At 41.2% G+C, this 27,580-nt stretch overlaps 2 protein-coding genes across 7 annotated transcripts in view; one reads left to right on the top strand and one right to left on the bottom strand.

Moving 5' to 3' along the window:
* The window catches only part of ARMC2 (armadillo repeat containing 2), a 68,502-nt gene that overhangs the window by 36,485 nt on the left and 4,437 nt on the right, over positions 1-27,580 (top strand). The window contains exons 9-19 of one of the 3 annotated variants that reach the window (XM_048493058.1): positions 2,730-2,905; positions 6,414-6,516; positions 7,492-7,634; positions 10,267-10,412; positions 11,092-11,191; positions 14,865-15,171; positions 16,490-16,612; positions 17,857-17,970; positions 19,992-20,124; positions 20,629-20,789; positions 22,839-23,157. In XM_048493058.1, coding sequence (XP_048349015.1) covers positions 2,730-2,905; positions 6,414-6,516; positions 7,492-7,634; positions 10,267-10,412; positions 11,092-11,191; positions 14,865-15,171; positions 16,490-16,612; positions 17,857-17,970; positions 19,992-20,124; positions 20,629-20,789; positions 22,839-22,957 — 1,625 coding nt within the window. In that variant the 3' untranslated portion in view covers positions 22,958-23,157. Of the gene's footprint in view, positions 1-2,729; positions 2,906-6,413; positions 6,517-7,491; positions 7,713-10,266; positions 10,413-11,091; positions 11,192-14,864; positions 15,172-16,489; positions 16,613-17,856; positions 17,971-19,991; positions 20,125-20,628; positions 20,790-22,838; positions 23,158-27,580 lie in introns of those variants that run through there. The other 2 variants (XM_048493050.1, XM_048493067.1) reach the window with 2 other exon arrangements.
* SESN1 (sestrin 1) overlaps positions 24,332-27,580 on the bottom strand; it is a 69,442-nt gene continuing 66,193 nt past the window's right edge. For all 4 annotated transcript variants that reach the window (XM_048493087.1, XM_048493079.1, XM_048493097.1 and 1 more), the window contains exons 9-10: positions 26,768-26,912; positions 24,332-26,020 (exon numbers count right to left, since the gene is read on the bottom strand). In XM_048493087.1, coding sequence (XP_048349044.1) covers positions 25,934-26,020; positions 26,768-26,912 — 232 coding nt within the window. In that variant the 3' untranslated portion in view covers positions 24,332-25,933. The remainder of the gene's footprint in view (positions 26,021-26,767; positions 26,913-27,580) is intronic.

Genomic DNA, 27,580 nt, shown 5'->3' with positions numbered 1-27,580 from the left:
GTTTACAGACCTTAAAAGGGGACCAATTGTGGTCTGATCTTCACAACTATATTTCTGTCCTTTGTAAGACTCATCAGCCTGATATGGTGATTCTAGATGGTGACTTTAATGCTAGACTCAGTAAGGAAGAGCGTATAATTTTCAGTCCTCGACGGGCTTAGACCTTGAGCTTTTACCATGGCATTTTGCTCTACCCAGGCAATCTAAAGATGCCTCCCTTAACCATGCGGGCGCGAATCTTGTTAAATTTACTCTTCAATCTGATTTAATTATTTTAAATGGCCTGACTCAGTTTAGATCTTCTGGTGACTTCACGTTTATCTCACCTTGTGGCAATAGTGTCTTAGATTATGTTCTAGTTTCCAAGCCTTGCCTAGATATTACTCAGTCTTTAACAATCCCACCCCATGTTTGGAGTGACCATATGTCCCTTGTGGTTCAGTTGACTTTATGTTCATCAAGAGTTGTGACTACATCCTGCACCCACTCCATACGGCACGAAAACAATAGGTGGAATGAGCATTCTAGACAGGCCACGGACTCCCTTCTTCATAGTCCTTCACTGATGCAATGCAGATCTTCTCTGGTATCATCTTCATCCACGGACTACTGCATTGCTAAATTTGAGAATCTGACCCAATCATTGGCTAGGGCCTTTGCAACCCCTACAAAGCTTATGCTTCCTCTAAGGCAGTGGTTCTCAACCTGGGGGTCAGGACCCTTTTGGGGGTCAAACAACCCTTTCACAGGGGTCGCCTAAGACTCTCTGCATCAGTGTTCTCCATCTGTAAAATGGATAAATGTTAGGGTTGGGGGGTCACCACAACATGAAGAACTGTATTAAAGGGTCACGGCATTAGGAAGGTTGAGAACCACTGCTCTAAGGCAACATCAGATCTTAATTTCACTGCGCAATGCAAGGCAACTAAAACTGAGAAAGCTCTTTTCTGTCTATTGGCACCAGGGTGCTGCTAATTTGCCCAAGGAATATTTTACACTCAAGAGCTGCCTATCTTTTCTCCTTCGTTAGAATCTCTGCAGGCAAATTAGTATAAAGTGGAGCGCTCTCATTCAAGCAGCCCAATCTAACGATTCCAGAGGCTTTTGGCACCTAGTCGCTAACTTTCAGCGGCCCTGAAAGTATTCAACACAAAAGTGTTTCATCATCTAATGTATGGGGTTCCTATATGGATCCACACATAGAAATCTAAGCTTGAACAGTTGCAGTCCAGCTTCATATATAAAATCTTTGGAGTTCCACACTGTGTCCCCTATGCAGTCCTTTGCCTTGAGGCAGGCCAGCACCTTCTGGAAACCAGGGTGTGGGTCACCACTTTCAAATTTTGGGTGCTCCTCTGTTTCCATTCCGACTCCCACAGCTTGGTCCAACTAGTGATGCATGAACTCCAGATCTCTGACGGGTGGCTACTAATCAAGGCTAAGATCTCCTCATTGGGCCTTGCCTCAGACTCCTTGCTCATGCTCACTGCCAATAAGGTTTATCTTCAACTAAAAAACAAATTATTTGAGCAGGAATATCAATATCTTTTGAACAAGGCATAAAGTTCCTGTTCACCCTCGTACTTTGGGATTATTCTCCGAAAGCTCTGTGTTGCCCATTATCTGAACCAACTTCCTAACCATAAACTCAGATGGGCATTCTCAAGAGCAGTGGTTCTCAACCTTCCTAATGCCACGACCCTTTAATACAATTCCTCATGTTGTGGTGAACCCCATCCCTAACATTTATCCATTTTACAGATGGAGAGCACTGATGCAGAGAGTCTTAGGTGACCCCTGTGAAAGGATCGTTCGACCCCCAAAGGGGTCCTGACACCCAGGTTGAGAACCACAGCTCAAGAGCAAGATTCAATTTGTTCCATCATCTTTATTTCAAGGCCAGTTCTTAAACATCCCTCGGCATGATTGACACTGTTCTTTCTGCCCTACTTACACTGACTTGCTTGAACACACTTTGCTGTCCTGCCCCAAGTGTAACATATTTAGGCTGGACTTCTCTGCCTTAACCTTGGTTGGATTCTCAGTTGGATTCTCGGATCTTACTATCAATGCAAAGATGATTTTCCTGCTCAACAACCCCCATCAGTCAGCCACTCCTCCCTCTTTTTTTAGAAAAAAAAAGAAGAAGAGAGATTTATGTCTTAGCCATTCATGCCTAGGACACTGGCCTGTTTTTTATGATAGTAGTCGGTAGACCCAATAACTTAGCCAGATAAATGCTTTTGAAGGACAATCACTTACAGTCTGATGCATTTTGGAAGTGGGATGGAGGTGATAAACTGTTCCGACTCTCCTAAGTGGTACCTATGCAGTTTAGCTGGAGATCTTGAAGCCATCACAGCGGCCTCCTTTTGCTGCTGCTGTTTGGGTGAGTTCCTGCAGCCCACACATAGCACAAAAGTGTGCTATTGTTATAAAGGACAATGAAGGGATTTTGGCCCATAGCAGACATGGAAACTGTTGCAAAGCTCCACCAGCCAAAATCAGAGGAGGATCAGCTTTTCTTAAGGTGGAGCATTTGCTTCCTTGGGAGCACCTAAAGGAGATCCCTGGACTGAGCCCATATTTCTTAAATTAGGAATTATGACTGTTACTGAATGTTTCACAACTTGCTTTATTTTTCTTCTGGTTAATTTTTTTTGTTTTGCTCAGCTGTTTTAACAAGTATAACTTGATATTTAATTTTGCTTTCTTCTTTTTCACATCAGAGGACAATGTGGAAAGCCTGTGCCATGCCTGTGACAGTCTCTATCAAGCTTTGGAGGAAGGAAGTATGCTTGGCAAGCGATTTAAAAGGAGAACTTTGCTTCTGAAGACTTTGTATAAATTGTGTGACATCGCTTCAGATCCTCTCGGCCTGAAACTATCAAAAATAATTCTGGGTGTAAGTTGAGCTTTTCAGTTATTATGGGCAGTGTGATAACTAAAACATCCTGTGAGGCTGGTGCTTGTGTGAAGTTGTACTTTGTATCTCGCAAATGCTCTGAGTTTAATTAAATTGCTAGAATCATCATTCAGAATGAGCAGCAGAATTCCTCAACTTGCCAACAAGTTGCAGCTGACTTATAGCGACCCTGGATGGTTTTCAAGGCAAGAGATGTTCAGAGGTGGTTTGCCTCAGCATCACGACCCTGGTATTAGATGACAGCATTCAAATACTAGCCAATGCCTACTCTGCTTAGCTTCTGAGGTCTAATGAGGTCAGGCTAGCCTGGGGCAACTCAGGTCAAGGGAATAAAAAGTTAGCTGAAAATGTTTTTAGTCCAGTGGGACCTATGAGACCAACAAAGTTTTGTTCTTGTTGTAAGCTTTCGTTGCATGCACACTTCTTCAGCTTTCATTTTTCCATTTCATATGCTGACAGTAATGGTAGATTCATTTTGAAATCCAGGAGCTCAAAGTGTTGAAAGTTAGAAAACTATAAATAAAAGTATTTTCAGGTACATTAACTGAGATTACAGTACTTTAAAAATTAATAATAGGCATAGTTTTACCCACAAGAAGTAACTAATGCTTTGAGAGAATGTCTCACTTTATGTTACTGAACTCATCCGTCTGAGCCTGAATGGGTTTTCTTGCTTTCAAGTAAGAGCTTCCAGGACCTGGATATTTCAGAGTGACAGTAATGGCAATAACATACTATCATGGGTACTGGAACAGCTGTCAGTAAAACCAAGACAGAAATAGGAAAACAACCCCCCAGATAAAATTGTAACAAAAAAGGCCATTGGGCATGGTCATATGAGGAGAGGAGAACTCTGTATGCCAACCAGAGCTTTTTGGAGAACAGGCAGTCTATATTAGATTAATCATATTATGCCTTCTACTCCAGGAAATAAAAACAATTTTCAAGTAAACATTTTATAAAGTACTCTTAATTTGGCATACTGTTGATAATTCTACAAAGTGTCTCTCATCTATTTGGGCATTTCTCATCAAAAGCCTCTCTACTCTTCTAAAGTGTTTAGTAATTATTGATGCTGAACCACTGTTAAATTCCCAGTTCATTCATGGTCTTTAATTTAAAATGGTATCTATCTAATAATAGTAATAGAGTGCACAGTATATTAAATCCCATAATGGCTGGGTTTTTTCAAGTCCTTACATATATAATTTGGTCAAATAAAGTATATTTGTCATAAAGTCCAAATCTGAAATTAGCATTTTACTGGATCTTCCAGTGTGAGTGTACGTTTATATTTCAAGAGTCATAAGAACCTGGATAGCCCAGGCTGGCCTGATCTCATCAGATCTCATTAACTTGCCAGGGGTAGTCCCTGGCAAGTATTTAGGTGGGAGACCAGATTTGTAACATGGAGTCAGGCAATGGCGAACAAACTCTGAACATCTCTTGCTCTGAAAAACCCACCAGGTTAAGTTAGATGTAACTTCACAGCAAAAGGGAGAGAGAACTTGATGCCTGGTTCTCAGTGAATGGCACATTTGAGCTATTCTTGCCTCATTCCCCATGTGTTTGACCACCTGATATCTCAGTATAAGTGCTGTACAGTTGGTTACTATGCGCTGGTGGATTCAGTATTGTTATCCTTTATATTTTCATGCTGCGCTATCCCGTTTGTAAATCAAATGTGTTTAACAAATTCTACAGAGTTTTCTTCTTCGATATCTTCCACGACACAACCTTTACCAAGAAGAAGAGATCCAATTTATCACATTTTTCTTTATGTACACATTTGGATACTTTTACCCTGCTTTTCTCCCCTGAGAGTGGACTTGAAGTGACTTAAAATATAAGAAAACAACTGACCACAGAGTATAACAAATCTACCTGTCAGCAACCACCTAATCTTCAGGGAAGGAAAGTGGAGCAATGCAGATGGTAAAAGCTATACCAGAAGGGCAGTGTTGTCTTCCCATTCTTTCCAGGAGGCTCAGAACTGTATATCTGTGGTTGTTTCTCATTTTAATTTCACAACAGCCTTGTAAGGTATATTTTCTGGCGAGGCAGCCACTGGCCCAAATTCACCTAGTCAGTTTCAGGGCAAAGTAGCAGTTTGGTTCATCCTGCACTGTCGTCCCTACACCAAACTGGCCATTATTAAGAAAGAAAGGATCTGAAACATTTTCAGCCTCTTGTAACATTAAAAACTGAGCCATATATAGTGATAAATACCGAAGGGACTTTTAAAAAGAATGATTGAACACAGGTATTTTAATATCTATTTTAAAAATATGAACAAAAGCAGTTGTATTGGTTTTTCATTTTATTACTATAGTGTGTAGTTATAGTATACTGGGATATTTTTCTGCACAAGTCATTTGGAAAGAACCTAACTTATGTGAGAATTAATTTATCACCCCATGGAGATACTGTCGTTGTTTCAATGCAGCTGTTAGCTGAATGTGATTTTGGCAGTTTTCTCAGTTCTCCACATATCTCAGAGTGATGGCCCTTGTTCCACAATGAAAACATGGAAAAATCCAGATCAAAAATATTTTTCAGTAGCTATTTGTGTGGTGACCTAATTTTGATTTTTTAAACTCCAGTTGTGAAGTATTTACTTCTATAAAATAGACTTCAGATAATTAGTACAATGCAGATGAGGTGTGAAATTCCTTTGTCCCATAAAAATCAGGGTGACTTAAGCACATTCAGTTGCATTTCCTTTCAGTTGGTTTCTATGCACTCAGTTCACGTTGCTGTTTCCCACAGTAGCTGTGGGGGACGGCTTCTTTTTTAAAAAGAGCTCATATGGGACTGGGGCCATGCTGTAGGGGGAAGAAGGGCTCCTGCCTGTCTCCCTGTGAAGGTATTTTCTTGATCAAAAACTATACTGATGTTTTCGTGCACATTTAGCAGAGAAATGTGAGCAAGTAACTTAGGAATATGCATACACCTTGTCATTCCAGGCCTGTTTTTTTCTCTGAACTCAAAACTTTTAAAACAATGGCGTTTAGTTTGGCTCTTAGCTGGTGTGCTGAGATGGTTTGACTAGAATGTTGGGATGGGATCTGGGAGGCCCAGGTTCAAATCCCCATTTGGCCATGGAAGCTTCCTGGGGTGACTGTGGGCCTGTCACACACACTCAGCCTCATAAGTGGAGAAGAGGAGGAGGAGGTTAACTGCTTTGGGCTCACTTTGGGAACAAAGATAGGATATAAAATCAGTAACTAAATAATCACAGATATACCTATAAAACTACACTTTGTAGAAACTGTATGTGCGTATGTGTGCGCTAATCTCAATTCTTGGAGTCCTTTGTTTGTCCTAAATAGAAGGTTTCCACCACTCAGATTTTCTCAGGAGGTTAAAGAAAAAATAATTAGAAACAGGATAATATCTGAAGTCAAATTATGTTTTCTCTTGAGTAAGTAGGTAAAGGATCAGTCATGATTTAATTGACTTTCCCCCCTCTCTATCTTATTTGCAGTTGAAAGTGAGTGGAAAAAACTTGCTTAATGTCTGCAAACTTGTATTTAAAATCAGTAGAAATGAAAAAAATGATTCCCTCATTCAGAGCGATCAAATATTGGGTATGTACTCTAATTTACACATGTTACTCTCTCTCATACTGCTTCTTAATGTATCATTTTTAAGGGGGCTACTAAAATATAAAAAGTGACCACATTTGAATGGCTGCAAGGATGAATACAAGGGCATAACATTTCACAACTGGAAGGGTCTAAGTCTACTATTATCTTCTAATATTAGTGTCTTTGCTTGAGCCTTTGCTCAAGCAATATTAGTGTCTTTGCTTTTTGGAGCAAAAAATTAGCCTCAGTAAAATAGTTGCATTCAAAAGTCACATATCTACACTACTTTCACCACAATCACATTAAGATATTTTCCTTGCAAGACTCCAGATAGTTAAGGCCTCTGGCATGCCAACATAAAGGCATATACTCCTGTACCAAGGAACACTCAAATAGGAACGATATGCCGGCCAGACAGAAAAATATTGTACTTTAAATTGTACTGTTGTAATTGTACCTAAATAAAGGTTTCTTAATTGTGCTCATAGCTTTCTGTCTGGTGACTGACTGAAAAGAGTCCAGGGAAAGATTGAGGAGCTTAAGTCATTGCTCTACAAGTTTATCCCAAAACATAAGAATGCTCTCTATTCAATCTGAGGCAGCCTTCTTGGATGTCCAAGTGTACAGTTTGGAATTCTGGAGATGGAATGTAGGAATTTAAGAAGAACTGAATCAAAGGACTCTCCTATTTTGTCAATCCAGACACCAGACCCACATATATAACTGAAAATTTTCTAACATGTGGTAAAATAAATAAATAAGTGGAACTGGAACTAATGTATTTTCCTGTTACATACAGACTATTTTTAATATAGTGATTAACAATGTCCATGATAGATGATCTGTATTCAAACAAGAACTGTCATTCTATGAACTGTCATTTGTTACAGAGTAAATTACAGCAAGGTTTCTTTTGCTGCTGTAAAAAAATGTAGTCGTCATCATCATCATTAATGCACTTGGTTTTCTCCATAGATTCTCTGCTGGATATTCTGAGATCTGAAGACCTGCAAGCAAACACAGAGGCCTTTATCTATTGTATCGGTGCTCTAAAATTTATTTCTGGAAATACAAGCCTCATTCATGAAATGTTAAATAAGGGAACAGTTGAAATCCTGGTACAGTTTATAACGCAGATTAATGAAATTAATGACAATGATGCACGGTTTTGCAGTTCAGGACACCTCTTGGTCCAGGTCAGAATTAAGGTTTGATTTCAACATGTCAAGAATTTGTGTGTGGGTTGCTGAAAGAGTTCTGTATGTATTCAGATAATTGTATTACAAGTATAGTAATCAAAATGTAACAGTGACTAATTTACATTTCTTTGATTCTAGTGGAATGTCATTATGTGTTTTTTCTTATTGAAAGAAAAGTATAATATTCCATCTAAGGGGGTGCCGGGGGGGAGAGGGTTAGGGTTAAGTTCTCTGAAGGATTGCTCATGTAGCTATGGCTCGTGGTTTGTCATTGTGGCTTGGATCCACAGAAGTTGTTCTTTTGGCTATGGAGCACAACTTCACTTCTGCTGCTGCTGCAGTGCAAAATGCCTTCCAAAATGCTGTTTCTCGTCTCCCAGGAAGAGGGGTGCGTTTTGAACTTCAGTGCAAGAAAGCTGCTCTCCATAGGCATGGTAACACTGTGATGGGTTTATGTCTGAGAGTTGTATTCACAATGGTATCTGGAACTCAGCAGAGTTGTATCTGGAAATATGACTGTTGTCTGTTAATATGCAGTATGTGAAAACCCTCTTACACTTTTTGAAAATACAGTATACCTTTTAAGCATTAAAGAAGACTGAAACAGCATGCAATGAATTTGTCTCCCCTCCCTCCATCAAAAGACTAACTCAGTAAGAAAAGTAGAACACATGAATTGGAGATGGAAATGGGTCACTGCAAAAAAGATTACAATAATAACAATTGTAACTAATTTCAAAAAAATATTTAAAATTATCTTGCAGGGTCTAGAATATGAGAGGGTCCTCTTAGAATACATGCAGAATGTGACCCAAAAGATTTTATGAAGTATTTTTGTGTTACTTACCATGACAATATCACATTCTAAAATGTTTATATCCAGCACATTTTTCTATGCATAATGCATTTTTCATACGCAGAAGAATTAGAAAAGGAAAACTCAACAGTCAGAATTCAAAATCAAAAGAGAATATTGGGCATACTATGAGAGCATTTTCACTGGGAATGGAAAATTCATATTGCATTGCATAGAACTACAGACTATCCACATTCCACCATGCAACAGATGTGAATGGCATTTGTTGCTAATACAGCTGTACTAATCGCAGTATGCTGTCAGTGTAACTTTCTTACTTTTATCCTATGAATCAGTTATAACAAAGCAAGGAGTCTTGCTATGAAAGAGGTGAAGAGGGAGGGGCAAGTTTGCCTTCTCTGCATCTTTAGTTCAGTCACCAGTCTTCCATGGTTTTTTGTCCTCACTGGTCCCCAACTGCTTATGTCATTTTTTTGGCAGTCATGGAGGCTGCTGGGGGAAAGAGAAGGCAGGTAACATCTGTCTTGTTAGCACCATCTCTTGGCAGTACATAGAAACCAATCCTTTTGAGTTCTTTTTAAGCATAATTATTTATTTCTATAAATATGAATATATAATATATGAAGTTGATGTATAGTGCCGTCCTAAGCAGATCTATCGAGACTTCTTTTCAGATGTATTTAATGGGGCTTTATCCCCAGAAAGTGTCCTTATGTCCATACTGTTAATCCAGAATTGAGATCCAGCATGAGAAACCTGCAAGAAGCAAGAGGTTTCTGCTCCTAGATTTACTCTGCCCATGTGTACAAAGGATAAATATAAGCAAATGCAGTGATGTGTATTTGGGCTTTCAAATGCTAATTAACATCATTACCACAACATGTTTTATATTGCTCAGCATTCCCGCTTTAACTGCTTCTGAAGGAATGCATTTAATATTTGTATTTAAAATCAGTACTGGGCCTTCCTTTTGTTAAAACCATCATCTGTTATTTTATTCTTATCAAACAACATGATTTATAAGGAAAACAATAATTTATATACAAATTATATTGCCCCAAAAGATAATTTTTCCCCTACATTTTTTGCAGCTGGGTGAAATGTTGTGATATGACAGGATCCCTGCATAGTTCCAGTATGAAGACTAGTGGGTCTTTGTTATGCCACAACAATAGAAATCACAATCTATATCTGGCAGAAGTGTACCAGGGATAAATGGCGCCTGGAGACAAATTGTCTCCAGAACGCCCCCAGGCTCTGCACCCCCAGCTCCACCCCCTGATGCCTCCAGGCTCCACCCCCACTGCCCTTGATCCCGCCCATGTCACCATGGACATGGGCAAGGTCTAGGGTGCCCACCTCCCGCCCCCAGACTGCCCCTGCTGGCTGGGCTGCCTGCAGTCTCTTCTGACCTCCCCTCCGGGGAGACAAAAAACCGAAAGGATAAGCTAACTATTCATGTGTCTCCTATAAAAAATAAAAAAAGTTTTTTTAGTGGAAAAAAGGAAATGTGACATCTACTGTCTTGAGGTGTTTTTTTAAACTTCAATTTATATCACTGTTCATGTTCTTATGACTAAATAACTAATAGCAGAAATACTATCATCTGCAGAAATTGACAGGGCTGCCTGCAGAAGATGCATAGGCCAGATTTAACCTTGTTAAATGTCCAGAAGTGCCTGGGATTCATAGTAATGTGATGATTTATTAATGCTTAAATGTTTTTTCGTACAGCTAACTGCTACTTTGCGCAACTTGGTTGACTTGCCTCAATCACGGTGTAAACTCTTGAGCTATGGAGCAATTCCAGAGCTTTGTCTTATGATGGAGAAGCGTGTGAATGACAAAGATATATGTACCAACGTGGCCAGAATACTCAGGTAACTCTTTGTTTTTTTGTATTATAACACAGCTTAAACCTATTAGCATATCTTTTAGAAACTGCTGCGTTATTGCAGTGACAGGTTTTGGGTTTTGTTCCTTTTGAAATATTGCATGCCATCTTTCATGTTCATATGTCGTTACTATTGCTGAAACATTGTTTTGGTGGCAAAATATTGGGTTGGGTTCTACACCCCATTCCTTCTTCCCAGCACCCACTCACCTCCCTCCTGCAACCTGCTCTTGACAGGCAGGGGACCATTGGGAACGGTGTCGTATGCAGTGCAGTTGGCTACAGTGGGAAGGGGGGCTGTTATGCAAACATGAGTAGGGAAGTGATTCCCACCAGCTCCCTTTGCCACTGGAGACCTTTACTCAGCATCCTGTGCTGTTCCTCAGGAAACACTGCTCCATTGTTGCAGCTCTGAACCCAAGCCATTCAGTGTTGCAATTCAGACTCTACATGCCAGTACATATAACAACAGTTACTAAAGTTGCTATCATTCTTTTTCATCATCTTTATCTATACTGGTTTGCACTAGAATAGAGAATTTTAGCATTTTAATATTTGTCCTGAACAAGTTTAAAAATTGAGAGGGAAAATATTTAGCTTAGGTGGAGGGAACCTGGAGAAGGAATGTTCTTCCCCTTACGTGTCTTTCTTTTCTTAAAATATAGCAAACTTTCTTCCTTCAATGATTGCTGCTCAGCTTTGGCAGATTGCTCCAGATGTTACATCTTATTTTTAGCCCTGCTAAACAAACACCCAAAGAAGCAGGTCAGTTTTTTCCCCATCTCTGTTTTATATATTTTAATCCTCTGATGTGTCTGTGGTGTTTTATGTGTAAACCCATTTTTGATGACCTACTTTCATATACATTTATAAGATAAAATTTTTAAATGGTCGACCGGATTTCTAAGTAGTAAATTATTGAAATGGGCTCAGCCGTTCAGGGAAATATAAAGAACAGACTGTCGGTTAACTTATTCTTAGCGCAGAGCTGTTGTTTGGAATATTATTTGTTTTTCAGAGACTTTGACTTATGTATATTAGAATCAAGGAGCAGGTGGTATAAGGGCTGTGTGTGGTTTCTTGCCAGAGTAGATTTTTCGTTAAGTAAACCTTTTCCCCTAAGGCTACAGGTAAGCTACCAGATGGTACCAGCATAGGACTGGCAAAGGTGCATGGAGCAAAACCTTAAGAACATAAGAACATAAGAAAGAGCCTGCTGGATCAGATCAGAGTCCATCTAGTCCAGCACTCTGCTACTCGCAGTGGCCCACCAGGTGCCTTTGGGAGCTCACATGCAGGATGTGTAAGCAATGGCCTTCTTCGGCTGTTGCCCTCGATCACCTGGTCTGTTAAGACATTTACAATCTCAGATCAAAGAGGATCAAGATTGGTAGCCATAAATAGACTTCTCCTCCACAAATCTGTCCAAGCCCCTTTTAAAGATATCCAGGTTAGTGGCCATCACCATCTCCTGTGGCAGCATATTCCAAACACCAATCACACGTTGCGTGAAGAAGTGTTTCCTTTTATTAGTCCTAATTCTTCCCCCCAGCATTTTCAATGAATGCCCCCTGGTTCTAGTATTGTGAGAAAGAGAGAAAAAATTCTCTCTGTCAACATTTTCTATCCCATGCATAATTTTATAGACTTCAATCAGACGGCTCCTCTCCAAACTAAAGAGTCCCAAACGCTGCAGCCTCTCCTCATAAGGAAGGTGCTCCAGTCCCTCAATCAAACCTTAGTTCCAGGGTGTCATTAACAGGCACATAATTTAATAAAATATGAATCTGGTCAGTGCCTGGATGGAAAGATCACCTGAGAACTGGCTTAGCCTTTCCAAGGAGAGCCAATAGACAAGCAGGAAAGACACAGCAACAGCAGAACTCCTGCATATCAATGTGGCCAGAGCCCCCTCTCGGCCCATAAGGGAAGGGCGCTCATTCAATATATAGGATGCCCACACTGCCTGTAGCAAGGGTTTGACTGACAGCAGAAATGCTGTCCACACACTTCCATTCCTGCTCAGAGCCACAGACACCCTTCTGAACAAGTGAAGCAGAAAGGAAGGGGTGTGGGTGTGTGTGTGGAAAGAGTCCTAAACTTCCACGTCTAGCATCCCTAACCACTGGGCCAAGAAGGCAGATGGAAAGGAGTCATGCCACTGGGCAGTAGGCACTCCGCTGTAGCCCAGGCATCACCACCAGCCGCATGGGGCCAGATATTGAATATTGCAGAGACAGGCATGGCCCAGTGGGAAGGCCCTGGGACGCGATGGCCTTGGCTCCTGGTTTGATCCCTGCAGTGGCAGGTAGAAGCCTCACAGCTAAAACTTTGCCTCTGTGAACAGCAAAGGGGGGACAGTGACAGTCCGGCTGATGGGCTACACTGGAGATCCATCATTTTGGCAGGGAAACCCCTTCACAACCCTCCATCCTGCAGCCACGGCAGCAGCTCCTTTGAACCCTGTTTGTCCTTCATGCATCTGCAGCACCCGTCTGCGTGGTTCATCAAATGCCATCAGTGCTGTGGGGGAGTACTGGCTCAAAGTGCCACACACACACATCCTTGGATTACCCACCAGCCCATTGTTCTATTATATGGCTGAACAAACAGAAGTCCACTAGCACCGTTAACACCTGAACTTGCCTTATACTGCATCAGACCCTCGGCCCTTCAAAATCAGTATAGTCTACTCAGACTGGCAGTGGCTTTCCAGGGTCTTTCATATCACCGATTGCCAAATACTTTAATCTGGAGATGCCAGGGATTGATCCCAGGACCTCTTGCATGCCTAGCAGATGCTCTACTACTGAGCCATGGCCCCTCCCCATAAAGACCAACAACAGCAAAAACCATCATGCGCATCCCTGAGCCAGAACCCACCTGCTTGAACATGTGAAGAGGAAGCCGCAGAGGGGGGAAAGGAAGAGGTGGGGCAGGGAGGGGTTGGAGATGGGTATCATCCACTCATCAACAAAGACAGATGTTGCTTGGGTGCCGTGGTGTTTTTTTTTGGGGGGGGGGGGTTGGCATAACTTTCCACTGGTTTCTGCCGCACTTGGATAATGAGACTGATGTAAGTCCTTGTGTTATGCTCTGAATTCAGTCCAGTAGCACCTGAGAGTCCCAGTAAGATTTTCAGGATATCAGCTTTTGAGAGGTACAACTCCCTTTTGTCAGATGCTTTGACTCTTTAAACTTTGATTCTCAGAAGCTTATGCCAGGAAAATCTTGGAGGCCTCTTAGGTGCTTGTGGCAAAATAGTCCAGCTTTGTCCTGCAGGTCCTAATTGGCTGTGCTCTCTGAGGCATCTGGGCACCAGTGGCTGTCTAAGGTCTCTGCCTGGCCACCCGCCTGGCTTTCCCAGCTCCTGGAGGGGCTTTTCTTTCCTTTTCCTGGTTCAACTGCCGCCACATGGCCTTTGTAAGAATTGCCCACTGAGAGGTCCAGAGTCCCAGCTTCCCTTCCCTGTGTTCTGAGGCCTTGTCTCTGTGTCCCCCACTATCCAGCACTTGGTTGTCATGGGGACAGCTGACTGCCTTGTGTGTCACAGGTGGAGGGGTGGCCACTTGCCAACTGGCCTTCTCCTTCCTACTGGCACTCCTTCTATAATTGAATGCCTGGAATAAAGGAGGTCTAATGTGATACAGAGAACAACTTTGTCATTAAAAAAACAACAACTTCATAGAGCAGCCCCATGGGGTTTCGGAGGCAAGAAGTTAGAAGTAGTTTGCCTTCTTCTGTATAGCAATCCTGGTATTCCTTAGTGGTCTCCCATCCAAATACGACCAGGACTGACCCTGATACCAGCATTAAAAGTTGTAAAACGTTTATTAAGAAGAGAAAATCCACATGCATCCTCTCAGTACAGCATCAGATCAATCCAGTGAATGAAAAGAAAGAAATTCCTCTGTCCTTCCCTCTGTATATGCCAGGAGCTTTATCATCTCCCTTTCTCCTCCCTCTGACCAGGTCATGCCAGGTCAAAGAAACTTTTCTTGAAGTCTTCATAGCTTCTTACGTCTTCCAGCTCTTTTTCCCTGCTAGATATCACCTGTCTATCTGGAAAGATGTGTGTGTGCTTATGTGACGTGACCATTGCCTTGTGTCCCCTATGCCTACCATTTGCATCTCTAATGGCTTGGTGGGTGAAAGTGCTGAACAATTGACTCCTCCCTCCTCTCCTTATACTTTTCCCAGAGAGAGAAAACTTTACAACTCAAGGAGAAGCTTTCACTCAGTTCAAGACTCCACCTTGAACTGGAATCTAGGTCTTTGGCTGCAGACCAACATGACTATCCTCTGAAATTATGCTATACTCCGTTGTTCCTTTCTCTCAGAAGTGAAGATTTTAGCTGAAATAAAGAAGGTGTATTTTTCACAAAGTATTAACCTACTTTTAACTTACAGCAGAGTTTTGTTTTGTTTTTTATTACAGGATTTGGTGGTTCGTGTCATTTTCATTCTTGGCAACTTAACAGCAAGGAACAATCAGGCTCGGGAACAATTTTTTGAGGTTCAGGGAAGCATTAATACCCTGATAACCCTGTTCCAAACTCATTGTGACATTGACTCTAAACTGTGTAAAGATGACAGCGAATTAAGAAGCCTGAAGCACTTTTCTGAAGTAGAAGATGTCCTCATCAAACTTGTAAGAGTGATTGCCAATTTGTCCATTCATCCAAGTATTGGTGCAAGTCTCACAACTAACCATCAGATTGTGGCATTACTCATTCAAGTACTAGGTAAGAACTGATATTTTTGTTTCTTAATGATGGAGTAGGTGCTATAGGCTCCCTGGAGTGATATAACATCAAATCCTGCTAGAGTGTCTGCTGAAATCAACATTGGTGCTGATTGACTGCCCACCCTAATCCAGAAGTGTATGAGGAAGTGGCATCTCCAAGATTCCCCAGTGTCCACTTTTGTCTCATAATTGCCAATTACTCCCATAATGCTGTCAGGTTCACCTGACAGGCTCATTTGATATCCTGCTACTTCCTTCCCCTACCTCCTATAAGCTGAAGTGTGTGGCCTTTAGTTTCAACTGAAGCTCAGCACCTTTCTTTCTTTTAATGGAAGCACAGTTCTGCTGCACTGTCTTGTCAGGTTCCACCTACAGAGGTCCAAGTGCCTCTTTTGGAAGCCCATGAAGAAAACCAGACAGTATCTTCTTTTTTCATCTCTTATCAGGGATTCCCTTATCAGGGAATAATACTGAAATGAGTTGGGAGAAGATGACGCTTCCAACAGTAAGACTGCAGAAGAGGAAGTTCCTGTCACATTGTTGTTCCACTCAATTTTCTAGCCTGTTTTAGTCCTACTGATTTAAATGAAATTTACTCATAGGGTTGCAGCATGCTTGTCACCAGTACAGTGGAAGAATAGCAAGGGATGTCAATCAAGATTAGATTGCTGTGAGATGAGATTGCTGGGCCCCACATTGTATGTTCTACTTTTCTCAATTTTAACGTATGTAATTAAGTCTTGTTTTACACCAATAGGCTTCATCAAGTTGAAAGTTGCTATGACATGTTTGAAAGCCTTCCCTGACCTCACAAGGCCCTGCCATACACACACAGTATTAAGATGGCTGTGTGAAGGACTTCCTTATTTATTTGCTTCATTTATACCCTACTTTTCCCCCAGAGGCAAATCCAAAGTAGCTTGCAACATTCTCCCCTTTTCTGTTTTATCTTCATAACAACCCTGTGAAGTAGGTTAGGCTGAGGGTGTGTGACTGGCCCAAGATCACCTGGCAAGCTCCCGTGGCAGAGTGGGAATTTGAACCTGGGTTTCCCAGATCACACAATATGCTGGCTTCTTTCATTTTAGCAGGATTTACTGATTACTCTCTTTTAGGTAAAAAATAGACAAGAACATGTTGGAGTTTAGAGCGGCCTAAAGAGCTGGCTCTGAATTCAGGATTTGTCAGAAATTGTATTCACACTCGCATAGCAGATTCTCTTTTGTCGTCTTTGGAATGTTCTGTGCAATATATTTACTGTAATTGTGTCTGATTGTGACAAAAGACTGATATGTTTATCTTTTCAAAATTATCAGAATACAAATCAGTTGAGAAAAGTGAGGAGCTGGTTATTAACACTGCAGCAACAATCAACAACTTATCCTACTATCAAGTGAAGGATTCTGTAATTCTAGAGAAGAAATTACGTATTGCAGAGTGTAAGGATTATTTCAAATCAGTTCTTGTTAATACATAACATGCAAAAGAACACTTGTAAAGACTCATGGGAGTGAACCTCCTCTCTTCTTGTTCTGGCACTGCATTTACTTGCTCTCTCTCCCTTCCTCCCCCCCCCCCTCCCCAATCTTGCTCAGTCACCCAGCCAGACTGCCCGTCCAACCTTTTCTCCCTCTGTGGCTGCTTTTACCCACTCATCTAGTCTCCTCTCCTGTTCCATTTTTGCTTTCTGGCTTGGCAAAGTATGTAGAGAAGCAGATATGCAAAGGAAGCAAGCATCCCTGTCGTACCTTTCTCCAGTGGATCCTAGCCACCATATTTTCAAGCAGCATCTTGGGTTACTATAGCCCAAATTGATTTTTGTTTTACCATTCGGCGTTTTCTTAAGACCTTACCCAATTATAAAGCTGACTATTTGATTGCATTGGGAATGGGGACACATATGGCTGTATTTTGTATACATGGATAGGAGCTGGTATATGCTGTGAACATTGAACAAATGAATGAAAAATAAAACTGATGTTAACAGAAGAGGAGACTTATCTTCTCTGTGGTAGCTGTTGCAGTGGCATATTCTTTGCAGTGGCTTCTGTATCCTTCACTTACAATGGGGAGAATAGACAGTGCAGAGTCTGTAGAGGTGGACAGTGTAACACTATGGCTATTGAAGGCAATACCCTCTCCACATTCAGAATGCTCAGAAAGCTAGTGAAAACTCTGACTTGTCATTGTTTTACTTGCTGATACATTAGCATTCAGACAAGATATGTAGGTTTTTATTTCAGCACTGTGAGCATGCTTTGAGTAGATTTTCAGCATTTTGTAGTTACAGATTATTGATCTCATATCTACTGACAAAAATATCTTGTGTGAGATAATGAATAATGCTTAATAATGTATGGTCAATGAGTAAGTTGCAAACATTGGGCTGAACGTGGTTGCCAACTCATGTTGCTTGAATTCTTTGATCTACATGTAAGGTGAGCTCCTAATCATGTCATAGTGACATTGAGACTAGACTACTGCAATGCACTGTACCTCTATTTTCCATCTGAGATGTTTGCAGTTCTCTTGTGCATACCCTGACAAGGCCTCTGTTGCTACTTGCAGAAACTTCATATTGCCTTTTATAATTTAGCTGCAACAAAAATGTATTTGATTCTTGAATTTGATTGAAGGTGTCTTCCATTTTTTTAAAAAATTATTTTTTAATTATTGTTAACAGTGCTTGTAAAACTATTACTGAGTAATAATATGGATGGAATTCTGGAGGCTGTTCGAGTCTTTGGTAACCTTTCCCAGTACCATGAAATCTGTGACTTCATTGTTCAGAGAAAGGGTGAGTTCAAATCCATTTTCAGGGACCAGGCTTTACACAATTGCACTAGTCACATCAGCACAGAGTTGCTTGTTTGTTTTCATTTAAAGTCTCTGAGGCCCCTTCTGCACAGGCCAATAAATGCAGGCTAATTATGGTATAAAACCGTATTGGAGGGGAACTTCTCACGGATCCCACTTCTAATGAGAATCTGCTCCGCGTCCCCCACCCCCGGTTTTTCCCCAAGAATCACACTATCTGCGATTCTTTTGTTTTCACATGGATTACAGCTGAGGCCGAGCAAATGGCTACCCTGGGAAGAGCATTACTTGGTCACGTTTCCTTTTTTTTCCTCAGTCCCTGCCTCTCTGCTGCGTAGCTATGGAAGGGCACAGGGATGGCAGCATGACTGCCTGCCAGGCTTCCTAGCTATGCAGCGGAGTGAGTTGAGTGGGGAAAAAAAGTGCCCCTGTGTGAAGGCGCACACCCCCAGCAGTGCACTCACTGACCATGGGACGCCCAGCCATGTGAACGGCTTGGAGCTACATCAGGTTCATTTATCCCACCTGCAACCCGCTTTACATTTGCTGTGCGGAAAGGGCCTGAGACCAATTTAAAAACTGTATGAAAGCTATGTATTATTGCCATAGGACAGTGGTGGCAAACCTATGGCACGGGTGCCAGAGGTGGCACTCAGAGCCCTCTCTGTGGGCACGTGTGCACAGAATTCGTCATGTGATAATAGTGCAATTATTTCAGGGAGATTATTAGCATTAAACCTAAGACCTAGTTTTGGGGAAGCAGTGTGGGTAACCCTGTTAAGTGCTGTTAAACCCTACTGATTTTCATGGGAAGAACTAAAGCATGATCCTTTACCTGGGAGTAAGCTCGGTTGCTGGCAATGGGGCTTGCTTCTGAGTAAACCCTCCTAGGGTCGTGATTCACCCGTTGGAAGAGTTGCACGGTTGCTTCAAAGCAAAGCCACCGACCACAACCAAGCTTACTCCCGAGTAGTGCGTGCCTTGGAGCCAACTGTTTTTTCTATACTAAAACCTCAGTATTCAGATTAAATTGACATGTTGGCACTTTGCGATAAATAAATGGGTTTTGGGTTGCAGTTTGGGCATTCGGTCTCGAAAAGGTTCGCCATCACTGCCATGGGACATGGTTCAGTTTCAGGTACAGTGTTCCTGAATCTTGGAATCCAGATTCTAAGGTCTCCCCACCACCTGCCTTTACAGGCCAAGCCTGGAAAACTTTTGCATAACATCAGAGTAGGTCAATAATTTGCAGCCAGATTGGACACAATCAATCTTCATGGTTTTGGTCATTATGGGAAGCCCAGTAGGTCAGTTATTAAGTCTCAAGTGCAATTGAGACAGTTTGGAGATTCAATGATGCAGTCGGCCCTTGTTTAAAAAAATTAAACACAAAAAAATCTCAATATAAGCATGACTGGGTTTAATAGTAAAGCACATCTGAAGCATCTGCATTTGCTATTGTGACTTCCACCTTGTGGAATAGGTTGGCTGAGGTGGCCAGAAAGGCTCCCCATTCTGTTATTCCACAGAATATGTAAAATGCATTTCTTCAGAAGAATGTTTTATAAATGGAATAGAGCTATATAATATAATGGAATAGTTCTGATTGTTTATACATGATGTTTCAATACCTTTTGACTTCATTAACCGTTTTGCTGCCTTATGACAATTTTTGTTGGTATTGTTCTGTAATCAGTTCTGAAATCTTAGCCTCTATTACAGCATTGTGTTATCTGAGATCTGTGCTGTTTTAATTATTTTTCATATTTTGTAATCTGCCTGGAGTCTCCGTGAAAAAGCCAGCTATGAATGAAGTTAATAGTTAAATAATAGTGGTTGTTAAAAGTACAGTATTGCAACACGACACCATGTAGAATGTCTAGATAGGTGTGCATTTCACACTGCACATACAGTTGGTATAATTCTAGTTCAGTGAATCTTGTTCAGATATTTTTACTTAAAAGCAAGTCTGAAATCATTGTTTCTTATTATGACATCCAGTGTACAAATTCATGATTGCGTTACTCGATGCCAAACATCAAGATGTCTGCTTCTCAGCCTGTGGAGTTCTGCTCAACCTTACAGTGGATGAAAGCAGACGCACTGTACTGGATGAAGAAGGTGCAGTTAAAAAGTGAGTGCAGGAAACTTGTCTAAGTGTGTCAAAGGAGTTTTTCTAATAATGTACTTTAAATTCAAAAGGAGAAGATTTAAAGCCTTAGCCAGGTGGCCAGGCATAGCTGCTCTGCCACTCCCAGAGAGGCTTCCTGGCGGCATGGGGAGACTTGCAAAGAGAAAAAGCTTCCCCACTGCCAAGACGCTTCTGTGGGGCTCTATAGACTTACACTACCTTTTCGGTGGTTTAAGTCTAACTGCCGCTGGCATAAGGGGCTGGAAGCCGCATGCCAGTGGTTTCCACTCTCCAAGGAGGGCAAATCCACCAGAGCGGCTACATGCCACTGTCACGGGCGGATTCACCCCCTTCCTTTGGATGGGGCCGTACATCTCCCTCTTTTGTTGCATCCCTTACCTCCTTAAAGGAGGTTGCAGAGTCAACCTGCTCTATGTATTAAGAAGAGCTGTAGAAAGGCAAAGCTTACAAACTTGCAGCATTACCTTTTCCTCATTATTGTGACAGATTGATTGATTGTTTAAGAGACTTTGGGCCTACAGACTGGCAGCTGGCTTGTTTGATATGCAAAACCTTGTGGAACTACAGTGAGAACGTTACTAGCGCTGGACCCTGCTTAGAAGAGGAAGATGCCAACACCTTGCTAATTCTCCTTGCATCATTTTTAGGTGAGAAGAAAAAGTCAACCTCATTACTGTTCCATAATGTGTAAAGCTAAGGAAGCTTAGATGCTTTGGGCAGGGTTTCTTTCTGGACCTCCTACAGGCGTTTAAGGCTCTGTGTGTGTGTGTGTGTGTGTGTGTGTTTGCACATCAAGAAAACAAGCCAAATATGTGTGTAACATATACGACAGAGAAACAAAACAGTGTGTGATGCGCTGTTTTGTTCCTCTGTTTGCACATCATACCATTTTCTGTCTCTCCTTGCAAATACAGCTCCCTTGTATTTTTCTCTAAGGGCTCAATTGTTGCAACCACTTTTGGAATGTACAATTCTGGTCAACTATCTCAAACAGTACCAAAGAGTTAGAAAAAGTGTGGAAAAGAAGAAATAACACACTCAATGATTTGGCTCTCTGATCTTTAGGAGCAAGAGATTAAATGTTCAGGGCTTTTGAGTTAGCAAAAGACAACTAAGGGGAACAAGGTAGAGGTTATGCATAATGGGGAGAGATTTTTTTCTGTTCCTTTTCCCATATAATCCAGTGAAATTGTGTGGCAATAGATTCAAACTTGACCAAAAAAAGTTATTTAGCACTATCTATTATAAACTTAAGGAATGTACTGCAATTAAGTGCAATGACAGCAATCAGTTTTGATAGATTTAAAAAAAGGATCACATAAATGTACACATAATAAGGCTGTTAGTCATAATAGCTGTATTGCACCTTTTGATGTGTCTCAGTACCAGAGGCTGGCAAAAACATTTAACATTGACACACTGGGTTTCCAGATCTTGCTGTCTGGTTTTCTGCACTTGAACTGACAATGACAGGGATTGAATTTGGTACGGTAGATCAGCAAAGCACAGATTGTCTTGTTACATATGGCAACAGCTTTCACCAGAGGTTATTTGAAATGGCCACAACTGTGAGTAGCAGGTCCTTTGCCAACTCATTTGTTACTTTCCAAACACTGATGCACTGGGACCAGGTAGATCTTACCTTGAAAAATCTTGTTAGAACTATATTGCCACTACATATAATATTTAATTCCAAGTTTTTAATTTTTACATACCTTTCTAACTTGCCAAGTAGCATTTTTCTGCTAGGAGAGCACATATTATGCCTGGAAGCCTCAAAACATTGCTGAATTCACTTTGATTCGCCCTTTACTTTATCTTGAATAGCCTGACTGCTGCACTATTTTCCTGTTTGACTATTTAGCTTATTTATGGTCAGCCATTTAATCTACTACCCTGTTTCCCCAAAAATAAGACCTACCCTGAAAATAAGCCCTAGCGTGATTTTTCGGGATTTTTGGAGGATGCTTAAAATGTAAGTCCTACTCCAAAAATAATCCCTAGTTACAGATTCCCTGGCGCAACTGATCTGGTCACGTGGGGGCACAAAATCATGGAAAAAATAAGATATCCCCTGAAAATAAGCCCTAACACATCTTTTGGAGCAAAAATTAATATAAGACTCTGTCTTATTTTTGGGGAAACATGGTACCTACTGACAGGCTCATTAACAGCCTGGTACTAGAAAGTGCCATACTAATTTTTTATGTGTTCATAGGTTTGCCAGAGTAGTATAGTGGTTAAGAGGGGTGGAGTCTAATCTGGAGAACCAGGTTTGATTTCCCACTTCTCCACATGCAGCCTGCTGGGTAATCTTGACCTAGTCACAGTCCTCTCAAATTCTCTTAGCCCCACTACTTTACAAGATGCCTTTTGTGTGCGTGTGTGGTGGGGAAGGCAGTTGTAATCCACTTCAAAACTCCTTACAGTAGGGACAAGTGGGGTATAAAAACCAATCCTCCTTCTCCTTCCTGCAAGGAATTTAATGTTGATGCTTAATTTGGCAACTTGCCAAAGAGAAGTAGGATGCTTTTCCATGGGATAAGCCTGAGTCTAGAGTAACTTCCTTGCAGGTGTTAGCTTTCACATATGTATCTGGAGCTTTTTCATGTTTTCCATTGTGAAACCAAATTATTTATGTACATTTAGGTAGTTTGTTTAAAATTGATATAGACATTCCCCTTCTTTCTCTGCAGAGGAAGAATTTGCACTAGACTGCAATTTTGACAGCGATTTAAGAGATCACCACAAACTGTATTGGGAATCAGAGTTTAAACCCGTGGCACAGAAGCTTCTCCAGAGAATTCAAAACTGAAACTCATTTTAATGTCCTTCAAATATTACTTCATTTGAAGGCAGGTGATGTTGGAATATTTTAAGGACACTGCAGGGGTCGCTTCACTGAAAAATGGTTCTCAAATTATTTTTGATGTACCTTGTACACTGCACAACTCCTCTACTTAAATTTGCAGTGAAATTAGAGGATGCAGAAATAAAGCATCTACATCATCAGGACTAAGTGCTTTTTTGACTGTCTTAATCGAAATGGCTGTTTGATTGTGTAGTTTTGTTAGAGGTTTCCAGAAATTACAGATGCATTTGGGTAGAAAGCTGGCTCTGCCACCATTCAGCTAACACAGAGGCAACTCTCCTTCCAACCTCATTATGTTTTCCTCCATTTTAACTCACCAGGAGTGTGTGGGAGAGAGAATCCTTCATTTTTTACACAATTACCATCTGCATCAGGCTGGCTGTACAGATTCATGTTCTTTTCAAATCTGCTGTAATAAATCTTTCCCTAAGAGTATGAAGGAAATGATGGTTCCATATATGCCATTGAAGGGACTAAGAGCCACACTTCTTAATTGTTGAAATGGCATTCCTAAATAGACCAAGGTTTTGAAATGTGGAAAAAGCAATCCTTATAAGGTTACAATAGGCTAGAAAGAATGGTGGATGGGAAGCCTACACAGGTGTTTCAGGGCTCATTTGTTACCAGGTGATGCAGGAATTCAGTAGTACAACAGCCACAATATATTTAAAGCCCTTTGTTTCATACATGCATAGCAGCAGCAGAAGAAAAGCTCACAAGTGCTTTAGGAGACATCTGAAACTTGTTGACTTTTGTTCAGATGAGATCTGGGTGACACTTAACAACGGCTAATATATTTTGTTCAGGTTGGCACATTCTTCTTGGGTTTTGTATGTGGTGTTCTGTTATGCCTGAGAACATGTGTATTCTGCATTCCTTGCTTTTTCATACCACCAACCTTCTTACCACAAACTCAGCTCAGCTACTATTATGGTTAGCACGTTGCATACTCAAGCATGGTATCTGTCAACCCCTGTCCCTTCTAGATGTTCTCTACTTATGCTTGAACAATTATAAGTTAAAAGATTTTTGTATCTTACTTTTGCTGTTGCATTTGTGATCAGCAGCATGTTATGGCAACATTTACACGTTTCTCCCTTACATCACAGGTTGCAGCTTTAAAAAGAGTACAGAAGTTCTCTCTAAAACAGCTTGTCTTAATACTTTCACTATCTATTTTGTATAAATATGTGATCTGTTTTCATATTATCATAAGCTTAACCACTTACAGGAGAACAAGGCATAGCTCATTAAAATATCCCTACAAATTGCTGTTTGCAGCAGAGAAAAAGATAAAAGTGTAAGGTGAGAAATGTGGTCAGTCTAAACACAGATTTACCTTTATTCAAGATTTTGGATCTGCAGCATCATTATATGATTGAAACTTAAACTGGTGGCTATTGTGTTCCTCCGTCCTACATCACTTTTGTATGAAAAATTAACCTTAACGTGCTCTAACCAAAATATCTGAGAAACATGCAACATTTCCTCCTGAATTATTTGCTCTTTCTTCCTTACGCTCATAACAAGCTGTACTTGAGCAAAATTGCAAACTCAAATCTTTACATAACTTGATTGAGCTGTAGATAAAATTCACTTTAGCACTGAATACAGAAGACATACACTCCTCCATCATTAGCTGTTATTTGAGCTAATGAAATTATCCGTTTCTTTGCTGGCAGATGGGCGAGACCTATATAGTTGAATGACTTCACAAAACAAAGATATAAACTGATGAAAGGATATTTAAGCCAAATCAAACTTTTAACACTGCACATTTAGTCTATGACCTTGTACATTTTGAATAGGAGAAATAGCAGATGCTTCCTGTTAAACTGTCAAGAGTTGCAGTTTAGCTTTTTTGTTCATTTTCCTCATGGTCAAGTTTCATATATAGCAAAGAGTGAATATCCACTCACTGCTCTGTTCTGCAACGTGCAATACTAATTCAAACAAAATCCTGATATAAGACTAGAGGGCGGGAATAGCTTTATTTAATAATTCAGTAATACTGAGATTTCAGAAGGAATTCACACTCATATAAAAGTATCCAAAAACCAGCTGTATACCAAACTTACAGTTAATGTTTGACAGCATTTTTCTACTTAAGCTGCTGCTATGTGACAGACCATAGCCATGAGTAAGCAATGTAGTGAAGGGTTGCTAGATAGTCTGAAATCACATTCTCACACTGTAGCTAGTGCCTGGGAATAACAGGGAGAGAAGAACGATGCTCATTCTCGTTCCTTATTATATAGTATAAAGTTGCAGGTGTGGCAACTTTACAAATTCCCGTCCCTTCTTCCTCTTGAATTAATGACACCCATTTGAACAAGTCCAAGCCACTAGCATAGTTTAAAGCTAAGCAACAGTATTTTAAAAAAGATCCTGTGGGGATTGTAACGGTTAGTATGGCATACAGTTGGGGTTATGAGCTAGGACTTTTATCTAAAACCATATCAGATACAGGCTCAGACATTAGCAGTGCTTGTGTTCACTTGTAGCTTCATTGGATTTGCTAGTCTCTTCATTCCACCAGCAAGTACAGCAGCATCAGGACATTACTAAAAACAATTATTCTTGTATCAAAACCAGAAAACCTCTTCTTATGCTCCAGGTGTTAGCTACTTGCCACAAAACGAGATCTGCATAATTTACTACTTCGCTGCCACAAATCATGGTTTTCTGGGTTACCTGAAGCAAGGCTGTAGTGATCAGGGGGTGGGCCTGCACAGTTGTGTCCCCCCAACCACCACATCTGGTGGCGGTGGCAGCAGTGACATTCCATCAAAGGAAGAGCAAAAACTAAAGGAGTTATGGCACGACGAATCTCATAGCTTTCAGCCACGATTGTTTCAGAAACTTTCACCATCCTCTGGTGGGATTATGCTGCACCTTCCATCATCCTTAACCCACGTTTCAGGTCATGTAGCGAGTAATGGCTCTTAGAGCATAAAGCAGTTCAGCTTGCATCCGCGCTTCTATGAGAAGCAAATTAACATGAACCTTTAAAAAGAACACATACACACAACAGAATTAGTCTGAAATGAATATCCTGCTCACAGAATTGCTGTGATTAATATCTCAGCCTAGTTCATAAATATGGTGACCTTCCTGCAATTAATTCCAGAAATTCACAAAATGAATAGTGACATCTAACGATTATGTAGAGGTGCCAGTTCCATGCTGCCTTGGAGGGAGAGACGAGTAAGCAGCTTTTATTAGATCGGCACAATGATTGTGTCTTGTGCCTGCTGACTGTGGTCGATCTACATTTAATTCTCAATAATAGTATAGTGTAGTTGGAGCATGCAGCCATTGATGTGATGAGCCAGCTACTTATAATAAGCCTGGAGTTTCCTTTTAAAGTGGAGGTTTTTTTACAGAGAAACTCAAGTTTAATGATCGGGGATATTTTCACCCAAATACCTCAGCTGATGCATATATGTTACAATAAAATGGAGGTAAAGCCAGAGTTGCATGGGTTTGTTGTCTGCCTTATGTTAGTAAAATCTTTATACTTGTTGGAACTATGTGGACCAGTGTCTAAATAACTATTACAATCCTCAATTTACTGTGCTAAGAAAACATGAAAATAATCACTTATTGGAAGAAAGACAAATATTTAGTGTTACAAGACATGAGTTTACTTATGGTAACCTATATTTATACAATATGTGGTTCTCAGCAACTAGAACTCTTTAGCAGCATTATTATGAAATCTAACAAGTCAAACGTGCATGCAGAATATACCTTCTCAGAGTGTTTGAATTGCCTCCAGAAGCTATCATACATTCTTTTTGTGGTTTTTTCAGGCATACAAACTACAGTTTTGATGTAAACTTTAAAGTTGCGGTCAAGTAGCTGGTTGATTTCACCGTAGTCATAATCATCATACCTGTGTGGAAATAAGGAGACAAATATTCTTTTCTGATTCTCTGGCACTTATTTCTCTCAATGTATAACCCTTTGTGGGAGCCAGTTTGGTACAATTGTTAGACTAGGGACCGGTGGATGATGCAGACCACAACCTGTGGCACGCTGGGCGGTGCCAGAGGTGGGCATGCCAGAGGCCCTCCCTCTGGCACTTGAGGTGCCGAAACTCCTCCCCTTCCCCCTCTCCGTTCCAGACGCGGCTCCTCTGAAAACTCCATTACCTTCTCTGCCGAGCGTTTCCCTCCCAAAGTGCCTTCTGGGGCGGGCCTTCCCCTCCTGCAAGGCATTCTAGAGTGATTCCCTCCACTTGCCAGCTGGTAGCCTTTCTCCTCAGCTCACCGCCTTGCCTCCCAGACACTTGGCGAGCACCAGCCAGCCAATGGCCAGCCAAGGAGGCAGAGCCAGTGGACATTGGTGGCTTCCACCATCTCATAGCTGATTCTTCAGAAAGTGGGCCTCGCTCCAGCCATGGCCGGACAAAGCCAGGTAGGCACAGTCACAACCCGAGCAGGACAGAGCCCTGCATGTCTGCCACCACACACTCTCTGGTGGAGTGGGAAGCCATGCCTTTCTAAGCCTCTCCGCCTCCTGCAAACCCCCCTCCATTTTCCAGGTGGTGCGGCTCTGCCT

Source organism: Sphaerodactylus townsendi, linkage group LG01 (genome assembly GCF_021028975.2).
Source record: "Sphaerodactylus townsendi isolate TG3544 linkage group LG01, MPM_Stown_v2.3, whole genome shotgun sequence".
Taxonomy (NCBI): Eukaryota; Metazoa; Chordata; class Lepidosauria; order Squamata; family Sphaerodactylidae; genus Sphaerodactylus; species Sphaerodactylus townsendi.
Note: the sequence above shows the minus strand (reverse complement) of the source record. Positions and strands in the feature narration are given on the sequence as shown.